The following is a 14,131-nucleotide window of genomic DNA, read 5'->3' as shown; positions in this document are numbered from 1 at the left end:
TACACTACCTAATACATGTACCCCAAAAATGATGTGCAGCAACAAGTTGCATGGATTTTCTTCTGCTCTAGACAGACACCAGTTGCCACAGCAACTGATTGCTTGCAACTTTTCTAAAAAGTCAGGCAAGATTGGCCATACTGGCAGAAAAGAGCTGCGTACTTTTTAAATATTCTGAACACACTTTTAAGTTCATATATAGATGTCATTTTACTCTGTTAAGAAAGCATCCTCGCCAATGTGCTGAAGAGGGTGTAACACAGTTGGTATAACATTCCATAAGTGGTGGCTATGTGAACAAGTGCAGCCATTCTGGGAAAGAGCATTTATAGAAATAAGCAATATTATAAACTAGCAGGTACACTGTAATCCAAGTCTGGGTTTACCGGCAATATTCAAAGAAGACCAGTTCAATTTACAATACAATGAACTTACTACTTTTCTTTCAGTGGCAGCACGATTCCCAACATGGCACACAGAATTGGAAAGGACTTGAACATCTACAAATCACATGATGGAGACGGACTGTATGGACAATTGCTATATCAGAAAAACTGACAAAAGGGTCACACCTTGGAAGAGCACACATGATGCAGATGACTTTGTTGAAATATATGGTAGCCGTTCATAAGATTTTCTAACAAACATTCCAGCAACTAGCATCCACAGAGTTCACAAACACAGTTGTGGCAGGACATGATAAATTTATCATCTGTCCCAGAAAGGAGTGGGGAGGTACAAAGAAGAACTTTGTGTTGTGATTATAATTTGTTGAAAACCAATAACAATCTCTATTAAAATATTTATATATTGAATGCATCTACTGTATCATCATTCTTGTTTCTCCTTCCAACAGTGCTGTAAAATGCATCCAAATTTGTTATACACTGTGGCTATTTTAACAACCCTACTGCAGAGTGTTTTACTTTAGCTACCAAATTTTTAGATGAAATTGCCTCTTACTCTGAACCCCAGTTCCCAAAAAGTAAACTGCAATCAGATACAATTATTGTGATACTATTACAGTGGTACCTCGCAAGACGAATGCCTCGCAAGACGGAAAACTCGCAAAACGAAAGGGTTTTTGGTTTTTTGAGTTGCTTCGCAAGACGATTTTCCCTATGGGCTTGCTTCGCAAGACGGAAACGTCTTGCAAGTTTGTTTCCTTTTTCTTAAAACCGTTAATACAGTTGCGACTTGACTTCGAGGAGCAACTCATAGCACGCGGTGTGGTAGCCTTTTTTGAGGTTTTTGAAGACTTTGGTGATTTTTGAAGCTTTTCCAAAACTTTTCCGACACCGTGCTTCGCAAGACGAAAAAACTCGCGGAACGAATTAATTTCGTCTTGCGAGGCACCACTGTACAGATATTGGGGTGGGACAAGAGAGATGTGCATTTAAGCATTTATCTGTCCTAGAGATGCCATCTAACTATTGCAATGTGGTTGTAATTCCTATATTGGAGTTTCCATCTTCTAAATAGAAATTTGTCATTATTTCTGCTGTCCCATCAATACCTTCAAAAGTAAACTATCCTGATGACTGAATCATGGATTTACATCTTACTAGTTATGGACAAACTTAGCCTGAGCAAACAAAAGCTGTCTGATATGTTTCTACACACACACACCATAACAACTTATTGGACCCTATACAGCCAAAGTTAAAAGCATTTAAGAGAGATCTACAGGCAAAAGCATTACTTATCCTGTTGAAATAGGTGAGCATCTGAATACCATGTTCCATCTGCATGGTGATGTTTATCGAAGCGCTGCTGAACAGGCTACACGCATCTTTGGAAGCAAGTGGGGAAATGCATCCATACCTATGGCCACCAACTGACTAGCTGCTGCAATCCATTGATTAGGGTCTCTGGTTTCAATGGGAAGATTCCAATATATTTTTATGCTTAACTCAGATTCATAAGCACTTGTGACTTTATTAACCTGAAAATCCTTTCTGGCCCCTTACAGACATTCCTGAAAGCAATGCCTCTTTCTCCAGGCCATGGACAGCCCGCCCACAAGGCAAAGCGAGGTAATTGCCTCAGGTGGCAGGATCCACCGGGGCAACAGATCAGGCCTCCAGGAAATGAATCACCAACTGCTACCGCCTCTGCAATGGGGCAAGGACAGCTATGGAACAATCCTTGGAGGTCAGATCTGCTTCCCCTAGGCAGCTCCACAATGCTGCCTCTACAGTGGCCTCCTGGCTAATAGGAGATGCTTTGTCTCCAGGGAGAGACCATCAGCAGTAGCTCCTGTTCACCAAGAGGCTGCTGTGGAATGAAACCTCTAGAGACCTCTTGGTGAATAGCAGGCACTGCTGGTCTTTTCCCAACACTAGAGGATGCCCTCTGGAGTCTCTTGGGCTCTGCACCCACCTGGCATGATTCAGAGCAGACCCCTTTCCCCGCAGTGGACTTCGATCCCCACTTCAACTGTTGGGTAAGGTTGCTTTGATTCCCACCCCATTCTCATTGTAGATCTTCACTCATCCCTTCTTCCCAGTTCACCTCCAGTGCCAAAATGTTTTGGGCCAGCCGTGCTCCAGGCCTTTGCAAATCAGCATTAGGCTGTTCTGACATTTAGAAGAACAATTTATCTGTGTCACACATATTACAGTATATAGCCATCAGCAGGCAGCACCAACCACACTGGTCTCTCTTTCTCTCTCTCCTAGCACAGAAGACACCCTGTGAACAGTCAAACTCTTGTTAATGAGACTGCTAAGCTAGGTTAAAAAAAAAACAATACTCCAGTTAATTCACTTAAATCTAATTGATTTGACACAATGTGGTGGACTTGCATGGCTGAAAGGAGGCAAGAGATGCTCTCTAAAACAAAACGCATAACTTTCTTTCAGTCTCTCTCAAGAATTATTCCCTAATAAGTTCAATAAGCAATATCTGCGTTGCAGGGGGTTGTTTGTTTTAAATCTCCAACGCTTTCGTCCTCCCTGCATCCACAGAGGCTACAGCTTTGGTGCTGGTGTGTTTCTTTTAACAATATAAATAAATCAATAAAGGAGAAAGAGTATCATGGCACTTGACTCAGGATAATCCTTCATGTATCAGATGAAGTGGAAGGTAGTTCACATAGAAGTGTGTAACATAATAAATTAGTTGGTTTTTATGCTGTCACAAGACACTCTTGATCTTTTTACTGCAACAGCTACCTCTCTGGAAAAAGAAAAGAAAGGTCACAGACCCTTCTACCATTCATCCCAAAATGAAAAAGAAAAAAATGCAGAAAAAATTTCCCTCTGCATAATAGTCCAAGCATGTTTTAAACAGAGCTCAGTGAGTCTTTCCAAGTAAGTATGAACAGGACTGAAGCTTCCACCGATTGTATCCAATGAAATCAAACCAAACTGACATTTTCTTTTCTTTATTTCCCCCATGGAAGGGATGCAAGTACACCATTTTTAAGTCTACATAGTAATAATCTTTTTTCACCAAAGTGGAAAAGATTAAAAGCTGTATATTAAAAATAAAAAAATAAAAACCAGAGCAAATGGGGATTATTAGTAAAGCCTTTCAAAGCAGTTTTCAGCCTTCATTGTATTCTTCATAAATAAGAAATTGATTTTTAAAAAAAACGCAGCTGCTCAAGTTATATTTTACCAACGCATGACGATTCCACTAAACGGACAGTCAAACCACAAAACGACTTGAAGTCTAAGAACAAACCCTGATCTTGACGACAGTGGCAAAAAAACCCCCACTGGTATATTAAGCACAGGGGCAGGATCTGTAAATAAAAGTACCGAAATTGTTCTCCAAAAGAAGGGGGCGGGCGAAAGAAAGCAACACTAAAATATTCAGATTTAACCTTGAGCACAGCAGAAACATCGCTCTGGTTTAAGTCAACCAACAGTTAGCAGAATGCTTGAAAGGTTCACCCAACGAGACCTACGATTCTGACAACCACAAAAACCCATCATCGCTGAAGGGGAAAACCAAGTTCAGCTTTACCGAGCCTAATAACCTACACGCGAAAGCCATGGGGGGCGCACCTCCTCAAGGTGCCCATCATGCCCTTCGTCGTGAGCCCTCGAGCATTTTGCCCTGGTTCCCGGCGCCGCCACCCGCATCCGCAGTGACGAAGAGGCGCACGGAGCCCCAGCCGTCTGGTCTGCCCGTGTGCGCGCAGACAAGATGCCCGAGGGCCCCTCTCGCTACTAGAGGGGGCTGGAGAGAAACGGCCCGGGGCATCGAGGCAGTTGTTTAAACGCCAAACCGACATGGAAATTGGGAGTGAGGGGAGGTCAGGGAGGAGATCTGCATGGAGGGGCTTAATAAGGCAACCAGACGTGACTGCACGAATCAGATGGGAGAGGGAGAGACAGGAATCTCTCCTCCAGCGAGTGCCAAGAGGGGAAATGACACAGAGATAAGAGGGGAGGCGAGGGAAGGAGGAGGGGATCCGGCGAATCCACAAGCAGATGGAAACCCAGGGAAACGGGTGGGAGAAGGGAGGGCGAGAGATGAGACGGGAGGAAAGAGCAGGCAAGATCGCGAGGGAGATAAGGAGACATGGCAGCCGGAGGCTCGCCAGGCGGGGCGCTTCCGAAGGGCTCGGACGGGCGGCCAGCAAGGCGCAGGCGAGGCACGTCTCCGCGCCGGGCTTACCTGGCAGTCGCTGCCGGTGACCCCCGGCGGGCAGGCGCAGCTATAGGCAGGCTGAGGCGAGAGGAAAAGCAGCGGCAGGCGGTGAGGCACGGCGGGCAGCTTAGCCAGCGCCGAGGAGCAGGTGCCGTTGTTCCGGCAGGGCTGGCTGAGGCAGGGGTCGGCGGGGCTGTCGAGGGGCGCGGCGGCGGCGGCGGTCGGCCCGGCGAGACAGGCGCGGCGCTGGGCCAGGCTGAGGAGCAGCAGGAGGAGCGGGGCGGCGCGGGGCATGGTGGCGGCTCCCGGGGGCTCCCGGGGCGAAGGCGAGAAGAGAGCCTGGGTCTCGGTTCTCCGACTCCCGGCGAGAAGAAGTCGAGGCGCAGGAGACGCCTCAGCTGCTGCCCGGCTCTGGCAACGCGCGGGCGGAGACTGGGGAGGGAGTGGCCCGCATGGAGAAGCGGCGGCGCCGGCAGCCGGAAGAGGGCGCTCCCGCCGAACGCAGCGCCGCCAAGAGCGCACTGGTGCTAAGAGGGGCGCAGGGCGGGGACGCGCGCGCGCGCGCCCACGGGCAAGCTGGGTCCTTGGCGGGAGAGTTCACCTGCTGGGCGCCATTACGCCACTGAGGGGTAATAGGACGACAAGGGCCAGCTGGGCAGGATTCAAATCCTCAGCTTGCTTGTTGGGTGACCTTGGAGCCAGAGTCCACCTCACAGGGTGGTTGTGACGATGGGGTAGGGCGGGAAGGGGAAAAACCCATGTAAGCTGTTTTGAGCTCTGTGGAGGGAGAGCAGAATAATGAACAACTCCCCCTCTCCATGAGTACGAGAGTGTGATTTGCAAGGCAGGCTCCATTCCTTCTGGCTGTCCTTGGCTGCTGTGCCTCTTTCGTCGGAAGTGCGAGGAGCTCTGTGGGCCCCGTGGGCTTGAGGTTGGCGCACGAAGGAACCAGCTGGTGCTCCTAGAGAAGAGGCAGGAAAGGGGGCGCCCGGAGGCTTCTTCCTGAGGACACCCGGCGCCTGATTCTGAGTTGCAGCCCATCCTAAAGCGGCCGTGAAACACGCAAACACACACGCGTGGACGTTTCCCTGTCCCTTAACAGCAGCGGGATTTATGCCTCACAGAATATGGTGTCCTTGTCCCCAGTGAATTTGAAAAGGTGTGACTGGTTCGCATTCTCAGTCAGTCAGGGTTTAAGAAAGAAAAATAGATCCTATGTACCACACTTAAGTTCTCAGACCGTGGGTCGTCCTGTAGCTAAAAAGTCGACACCATACACCTTCGAAAGGAAAGTTGTTGCGGGGTTTGGGGAACCTCAGTGATTTGCAGAAGTACATCATAATCTCCCTCGGAGGGAGTGGAGATGGACCCCCAAACAGATTTCAGAAGATTAGTTATGCTCAGTGAACAGAATGCTGACTGTTGTGGGGGATGAAAGGAGTAATGAAGTTAATTCGAGGCGCGATTATTGCTGGTTGTAAACTGGAGTATCTTGAAAAAGAGTGTGGCCGGCTGGAACCCCGATCAGAATGCATTCTGCACGCCATCGTTTTGACCCACTTGTTATCTGCGTAATCGCCAGCTGCCAATACTATGTCTCCTTGTCACTCTCGAAACAAGTCAAAATAAAACGAAGCTGGACATCAGTTGAGTTGCACCAGTATGGTAGCCAAACACAGGCAACGCATTGCTTCCTCTCCCCTCCCACCCCAGGAAAACATCCATCTTTGAATAGGGAAGGAATTGGGTAGTGATTGCAGTTTTCTAATGCATCCCGCCCTCTTCAGTAACTGGCTTTGGAAGTGGGCGCAACGGCAACTACAACGGCCATACACTTCTGCAGCCTCACAGGTAGAAGTGGTGGATCACCCTGCGATTGGTGGGGCAGTGCCCCATTAGCCCTACTGAACCATCAAAAGCACACATGTATCATTTTGCACTAAACCTGGCGCAAGAACAAGCCTACATAAGCTAGCATGTACCCACAGCTGCTGATTTGCTTGTGGAAACAACATCTGCGATGGTGATGGGGAGGGGAACTTAGGCAGGAGGAGAGTTGGCGACCTCCCCAGCCAGCATTCATTCTGCCACTGTGAAAGGAGGGCTGGCGCTGTTTCTCCAGATCAAATATTGGCCTCTGCTCACCAGGATGGAGAAACTGGCAGTAAGTGGGTGATGGAAATAGATGGCAAGAACTGGAGTAGTTGACATATGGTAGGTGACATGGAAGAGAGGTCAGCCCTCTGCAAAATGTAATGGGCATTTAAGTACTTATAGGGAGGAGTTGTAGCTCAGTGGTAGAGCACATGCCTGGCAATGCAGAAGGCATTAATCTGTAGCCTAAATAATTAGGTAGCAGGTGCTGGTCAAGACCTCTGCCTGAAATTTTGGTGAACCACTACTGGTTAGACAATACCGAGTGCAGTGATCTAAGGCAGCTTCATATTGCCAGCTCTTATATAAAATAGCAACTTCCCAGTATTGTGTGTGACGGCAACTGAAAGTGTTGCCTGAATTAAGCCAAACTGATTGCTCAGATTGAATTTGTTACTAGACTAATCACAGTCTAGTCTAATCAAGTTGATGTGAAGGGCAATGCATTTTTCCATTACAGTACTTCTCAAAGTCTTCCAGTCCTTGTATGCAGAGTTTTCACTTGGTGCCACACTGACTCCCTCTACTGGCCTTACAGTTCATATTATTATTAGTAATAATAATAGTAGTAGTATTTATTTTGTTCTTTGCCTGCCCTTCACCAGAAGGTCCCAGGGCAGCTTACAGAGTATAAAAATAATGCAATTAAACACTTAAAAAGTACCCTGCCCATAATTCCAAAATAATAATTCCATACAAAATATTACAGGGAGGCAGAAAAATCAAGTTACTCAGTTTTCAACTTTGTATTCACATGCCCATGAACCCCAAGCCTCTTTCTCTGTGCTATTGAGTACCATCACAATTTCTGGCAATGTTATGATGTCAATATGTACAGACACACAGGCTCCCAAAGACACAGTCTCCCTACTGGACATGAAGTCTTAAATGTAGAACGCTGAGGGTGAAATTCTACATGAAGGTAGCCTCAAAATAGAACAATTAAAACAGCAGAGGTCTTGTTTTGTTTTACTACTACTATTTAGGTGCAACTTCTGATTTCCAAAAGGGCTTCCCGTTTCTCTTAACAGCATTCACCATCAGAACAGTGTTGCTTTCTTTTTTCATCTAGAGAAGGAAAGCAGAGGGAGAGGGAGAGAGGCTTGCCAAAACCACATTATCACTCCATGGCAAAAGTGAAATCTGAATCTAGGTCCAGACTTCCCCAATCCAGGTCCTCTGTCCACTAAACCACGTTTGATGGGAAGGAGAATTGTTCTCTCCTGTCTTCCCAGGCTCTCGAAGACACATTTGTTTATGCCAAGCGGAACCCCAAGCAACCACAAACACCCAATTGTGCTTTCACACACATACTTCTAATAAATATATTAATTTGTGGGTACGAATAAATATGAGCAATAGAAGATACGTTGGGATATACTGGTAGATCTCTGAGTGATTTGCAGTAGAATTTGCCTCCCAACCCTTTGACAACAGTAGCTACAAAAAAAGGGATGAATTCCTCCCCCTTCTAAATTTGTCTGTTTATTCATTCATTGATTAAATGTACCGGTATATGTCACCCTTCTTCCCAAAGGAGCCCAGGGCTGCATGAAATTAATAAAATTTAGGAGGAAAATCAGGACTGGATTTGTGTGCGACAGGACTATGAATTCAGTTCTGATGCTGAAAACAAATTCCTGGGCTGTGCATATGCTCAGAGGCACCCTATTCTTTAACTCTTAGAGCAGGTCCTTGCTCACATGCTAGCCACTATTTTGCAGCTCACTCTGCTTTTAGATTTCTGGTTCTAGTAATGTAAAAATAAAAATTAAGTCGATCCGTCCAGCCTTCCTCTGCAGCACTGTCAGGCAGACTTCAGGCTTGCCTGATCTACTTTATTTTTTAGTGGGAGATAAATGAACTCAACAAAACCCTCAGGGGAACAAATCCACTATTTGTCATGAATTGCTATTGCACAGCCCTCAGCAGGCCAGTGTGATGCATTACAGACTAAGAGTCCACATGAAACTATACCTTCACAACTATTACAGAGCTACTGGTTTAAAAAGGCATAGTGAGAACAGGACACCAGTCATCTTCTCAAACTTTTCTATATAGAGACTATTGCGTGTCCTTGAAAGCTATATGGCAGCCGTAACCTTGAAACATGGAACCGCATCTCACTGCAAGGAAAGTGTGTATTGAATTCTGCTTGCATTGTTTATCAAGAAGTAAATATGATCTGAACATGCCTCCAATCTGTAATATTACAGGTGAGCATACATGTGTCATTTCAAGATGTGAAGGAGCACTTCACAGAAAGCCCATGTGATGTAGTGGTTAAAGTGTTGGACCTAGGACCTGGGTTCAAAACACTCCCTGGGTGACCTTGGACTATTGATCCACGTAACAAACATCACAGGGTCATTGTGAAGTTAAATTGGGGAGAAGAACCCTGTATGACATATGATCTCCTAGTAGAAAAAATGGGATGTAACATAGCTGTAACTTCCAGTCCCAGAAAACAATTTCAGCTGTGTCCCTTCACTTCCTATAATTGTTTCATCTTTCTTTGAAAGGTGGGCACTAGAAGTTATCTAGTGAGTATGGATGTAGCCTGAATGCCTCAATTCTCTTAAGCAAAAGGGCTTTGAACAAAATGTTCTGCATCACTTGAACAGCAACCTTATGCCCACTTACTAGCATGTAAGCCCCATTGAACTTAGTGGAACTTAAAGGTAAAGGTAAAGGTACCCCTGACCATTAGGTCCAGTCGTGGACGACTCTGGGGTTGCGGCGCTCATCTCGCTCTATAGGCTGAGGGAGCCGGTGTTTGTTCACAGACAGCTTCCAGGTCATGTGGCCAGCATAATTAAGCTGCTTCTGGCAAACCAGAGCAGTGCACGGAAACGCCGTATACCTTCCCACCAGAGCGGTACCTATTTATCTACTTGCACTTTCGAGCTGCTAGATTGGCAGTAGTTGGGACCGAGCAATGGGAGCTCACCCCGTCGCGGAGATTTGAACCACCAACCTTCTGATCAGCCAGCCCTAGGCTCTGTGTTTTAACCCACAGCGCCACCCGCGTCCCATTTTAGTGGAACTTACTTCTGAGTAAACATGAATATAACTGCAATGCATGAAGTCATCATTCCAGGAGGAAATTTGTTTTGCACCTGATAATCAAGGCTGTTTCACAAAGAAAACACACACACACACATAACATGAAGTAACACCTACACTGGCTAGAATGCACAGTCGGTTTACATCTACGTATCTGCTGTTTTCTGTTCCGCATTAACAGCATTCACAAACAATTCATTTCTGGCTAAGGTCTGGATTCAAAAGTTTGCATGATGAGCCTCCTGCACAAGCACCAGGCCTTTTCAGCCCTAGCCCCATCCCACAACCAACAGAAATGTTGAATATTGAGGAGGGTTCAAGGGGCAGAGTGGGATGGGGTAACTAGAGAGAGAAGCACAGAAATGTGGGTAGCCGTAACACCTTGTTACTCTGCCTCACTGTCTTGCCAGCTTGGGAAGAGCGAAAGAGCTTCACCTCCCCACCCTCAGTCAGGTCCGGCTGAGCAACAGCCTCTCCCAGGCCATAGCTTTAAGAGCAGCAAAAGCCTCTGGGAAGAGAGAAGAGGGCTTGAGGAGGCAGAATCTTTTAATAATTTCATAAGTCATGTGATCTTGTTGCTCAATTCAATCTTCCCACATGGTGTGTTTTTTTTAATGTATTGTGGTATTTTATGTACTGTAACTTTGCTGCTATTTTTATTGATTATAATTTAGGAATGATTTATTGTAATGGTCGAGAGTGAATTTCTGTTTAATTATTATCTGCTGATATTCTGAGAGTTTGTTAATAATTATATTCTAATGAATTATTGACTATTATATTAACTCTTTTAAAAATTAGGACTTACCAAAAAAAAAAGGACTCACTGGACCGTCTCCCCATTCATGTGGGTGGAAGTGCCATTGGCTTCAACAGATCTTACACACAGTGTAAAAACATGCACAGGACAAAGCTACATAAAGCACTCTTGGGATCACTTGTAACAAAGCCACGGCCAATCTGTCTTCTGGCAAGAAAGGCTATTGGCTTTCCAAGCTGCATCACATCCTATCAACAATGCTGCTTTGATTGACAAGGTCACATGACAAAGAGGCAACGTACCTTTCCTGGATACTGAGATAAAATTATACACATTTATCTTTACATTGAGTGCTTTGTTCTTATTTCCCAGAGTTCTCATTACTTGAGCAAAAGATGCACACGCACACACACACACACACATTAATATATGGCTCCTCACCTCAGGGAACAATTTGGCTGCATTTTCTCCTGTTGTTTTTATAGACCCGCAAACATTTTAAATCAGCACATAAAGCGGAAATAAGGAACCAGATGCAAGTGAGTGGTTTTGCATTCTTTTGCTGTAATCAGTTAATTTGTTAGCAACATACACGGCCCAATACTGGCAGCTATTAAGGAAAATAAACACTGAGGAAAACATGGCTTAATTGTTCTGATTGTGCTAGAGCAGTCCCTTTAATGTATCTCGTGCCTGACCAATATTATTAATAATTTCGATTTAGAAATGGCACTAACTGTAAAGCTGTAATATTTGCAGTGAGCACATTCTGCGATTCCCCAGGAGCCCAGAGTTATGCTCTGCTGTGCATATTTGGAATCCATATTTAAATCACAGAGTTCTCTCAAAGGAGTTATATATGCCTTGCACTACTCTTTATATCCCAATGTGGAGTTACTATGGGAAGCAATCTGTGATTAGGTATGCGCGTGTGCATGTTTCGTGAACAGGGAAATCCAGGGGATTTTAAAATATCTTTATTTGCTATTTATCCAAAACAGAATGATCTCCTCTAATTCTTTCAGCTACTCGGATATGGATAATCCTCAGATATAAGGTTGAGTAAGACTGTCGTTGATTCAAGCTGCACTAATAAGCTATTAGGCTAACGATGCATTTCAAACCCAAGCAAGGGTAAATAAAGGGAAAAACTTGACTCCCTGTTGCATATAGGATGAATAATATGTTCACGGGTAATTGGCTAAAATATCATTTATGTATACCCACTATTAAAGAGATATTCTACTTAAGACTCAATCTTCCAAGTGGAAATTCAGTTAAATACTGCTGAGGATACAAAGTAAAAGGAAAGAAACATAGGAGCTATTGACAAGTTGGCATTTAATACATTTTACTATGTTACCCTATAGCAGGGAACCTAAAACCTCCCATTTGATGCTGGACTACAACTCACATCATCCCTGACCTTGGACTACAACGCCAGGGATTTATGGGAGCTGGAGTCCAATAATGTATGGATGGCCACAGGCTCTCCACCCCTCCCTGGCCTAGAATGGTCTCTGATAAATGTTGACCTCCCTGCCCCAAACAGGTGCCCGTGCACATGTGGAACTGTTGACTTTGTAAGATTTGTTTCACGCTGTTCAGCAGCTTAAACATAACTTCTGTGTTCCTATAGTCAATTGAAGCTATCAAGAGTTTCATGGTAATTTTTAATAAACCAAATAATAGTTTACTAGTATGCGTGAACACGTACACATCACAGTATTTATTTTCTATCAAGTGCTTAAATCCTTCTTTTTCCTCATTGCTTTCCCCCATTTTCTGTAGGGAAGATCCCCAATGTTCTCAGTTCACAGAAACAACAAAGCATTCTGTTCTGATAGACTTACAGTAATCATCTCAGACCTTATAGCCCCGTTTCCAGTAAAACACAGAATGACACATCCTTCACAAAAAATGAGTGGTACGTTGTATGTGTGTTGAATGACAAACAAGGGGTTATAATTTCAGGCCTATAGTATAGTGAAGTGGAACTATCTGCCAGTAAGATTTAACAAGCAGTCTGGGCCAAGTAGGAAACAATGGGTTGCAGTCAATGTAGCCCTTTGTGCAAATGGAACAACTTCCACTGCGCAACAGTTAAGTTCCACCGAACGCAATAGGATTTGCTTATAGGTAGACATGCAGAGGATTGCACTGTTCATCATGAACATGAAAGAGCAATCACCTTGTAAAGTGGGTTTGTTAAAAAATTGCTTTGCAACTTTGGGGCTGTATCTGGTGGTCTGTTGCAGCTAGAATAAGGGCTCTTGCAATGTCAGGAGCTAGCCAGCAGTAAATCACACTGTTGCAATTGGAGTTAACTATTAGCAAAAACATGATCAGCACAGGAGTGTCAGGCCTAATGAGCACAGCAACTCATCTCCGCTAGGTCTTGCCCCCATGAACCAGTTGCTGAGACTGAAGGTTCCTCTGCCCTCTTAATGCCTCTTCTTGTTCTGGGAGACCAGAGGGAAGGGGAGCTTGTCACAACAGGATGGGGGGGGGGACTCCCATGCCTCTTCACCAGCCTGACTCATCTCTGCCTCTTGACCTCCCTCATTGCACTTTCCTGCTTTGGCTTCTGATTCCGATTCCGGACTTCTCTCTGCCACAGCCCTGTTACCTCTTCAGTTTCAGACACCTCCTCCTTTCAGTCTTCTCTATGTTGTCTCACCATTATTCCCCTGGCTTTGAGCCTTCTTCCCCTGGGGGTTCCCCAACTGGTTCCTCCCACCATTCCTCTGTGTCCAACCAGTCCATGACATGTGCAGTGGTACCTCAGGTTAAGTATTTAATTCATTCTGGAGGTCCGTACCTAACCTGAAACTGTTCTTAACCTGAAGCACCTCTTTAGCTAATGGGGCCTCCTGCTGCTGCCGCACCACCAGAGCATGATTTCTGTTCTCATCTGAAGCAAAGTTCTTAACCTGAAGCAAAGTTCTTAACCCAAGGTAATATTTCTGGGTTAGTGGAGTCTGTAAGCTGAAGCGTATGTAACCTGAAGCGTATGTAACCCAAGGTACCACTGTACTGTACTAGCAGACGGATGAATTTTAATGTTGCACAACGGAGGATTCCACTGAAACATTTGTGCTCATTGTGCAACAGATTGCACAAATCTGGTGTGCAACGGTTACCAGAAACCTGCAATCTCTTACACAATTAAGGTTCTGCTGCTGTAAAGTGTTTTGCCAGTGAAACAAGATTATCACTGAATGTCTCTAATTTAGCACTGTATTAGATACAACTGAGATTCCTGCATTGCAGGGGGTAGGACTTGATGGCCCTTGGGTTCCTTCCGACTCTAAGATTCTATGAACTTTTAAAATTTAGAAAACAGTGCTTTCCCTTCTGTTCTGCTATCATTCCATTTCAGAATTATTTTACAAACTAAGTGTCTCTCATGTTTCTGTCATGTACGTTAGACAAGACAGTACACTCTAAAATTAAAGGATTCGCTGAGAAGAAAGAGGCCTTAGAAATGTGGATCGCTGATTGAAGGAACACACAGCAGCTGTTCAGAAAGCCCACTGGCAATTA

The 14,131-nt window shown here is 45.0% G+C and overlaps 1 protein-coding gene across 1 annotated transcript in view; it reads right to left on the bottom strand.

Annotated features, from left to right (window-relative positions):
- Positions 1–5,043, bottom strand: part of DNER (delta/notch like EGF repeat containing) — a 110,325-nt gene extending 105,282 nt beyond the window's left edge. Inside the window, exon 1 of the mRNA XM_081006892.1 lies at positions 4,633–5,043. Within this exon, the coding sequence (XP_080863018.1) occupies positions 4,633–4,899 (267 nt within the window). The 5' untranslated portion in view covers positions 4,900–5,043. The remainder of the gene's footprint in view (positions 1–4,632) is intronic.
- Positions 5,044–14,131: the final 9,088 nt, after the last annotated feature.

The sequence above is a fragment of the Podarcis pityusensis genome, assembly GCF_964106645.2.
Source record: "Podarcis pityusensis genome assembly, chromosome: 5".
Classification (NCBI taxonomy): Eukaryota; Metazoa; Chordata; class Lepidosauria; order Squamata; family Lacertidae; genus Podarcis; species Podarcis pityusensis.
The sequence above is the reverse complement of the archived record's forward strand: the minus strand, read 5'-3'. Positions and strand labels throughout refer to the sequence as shown.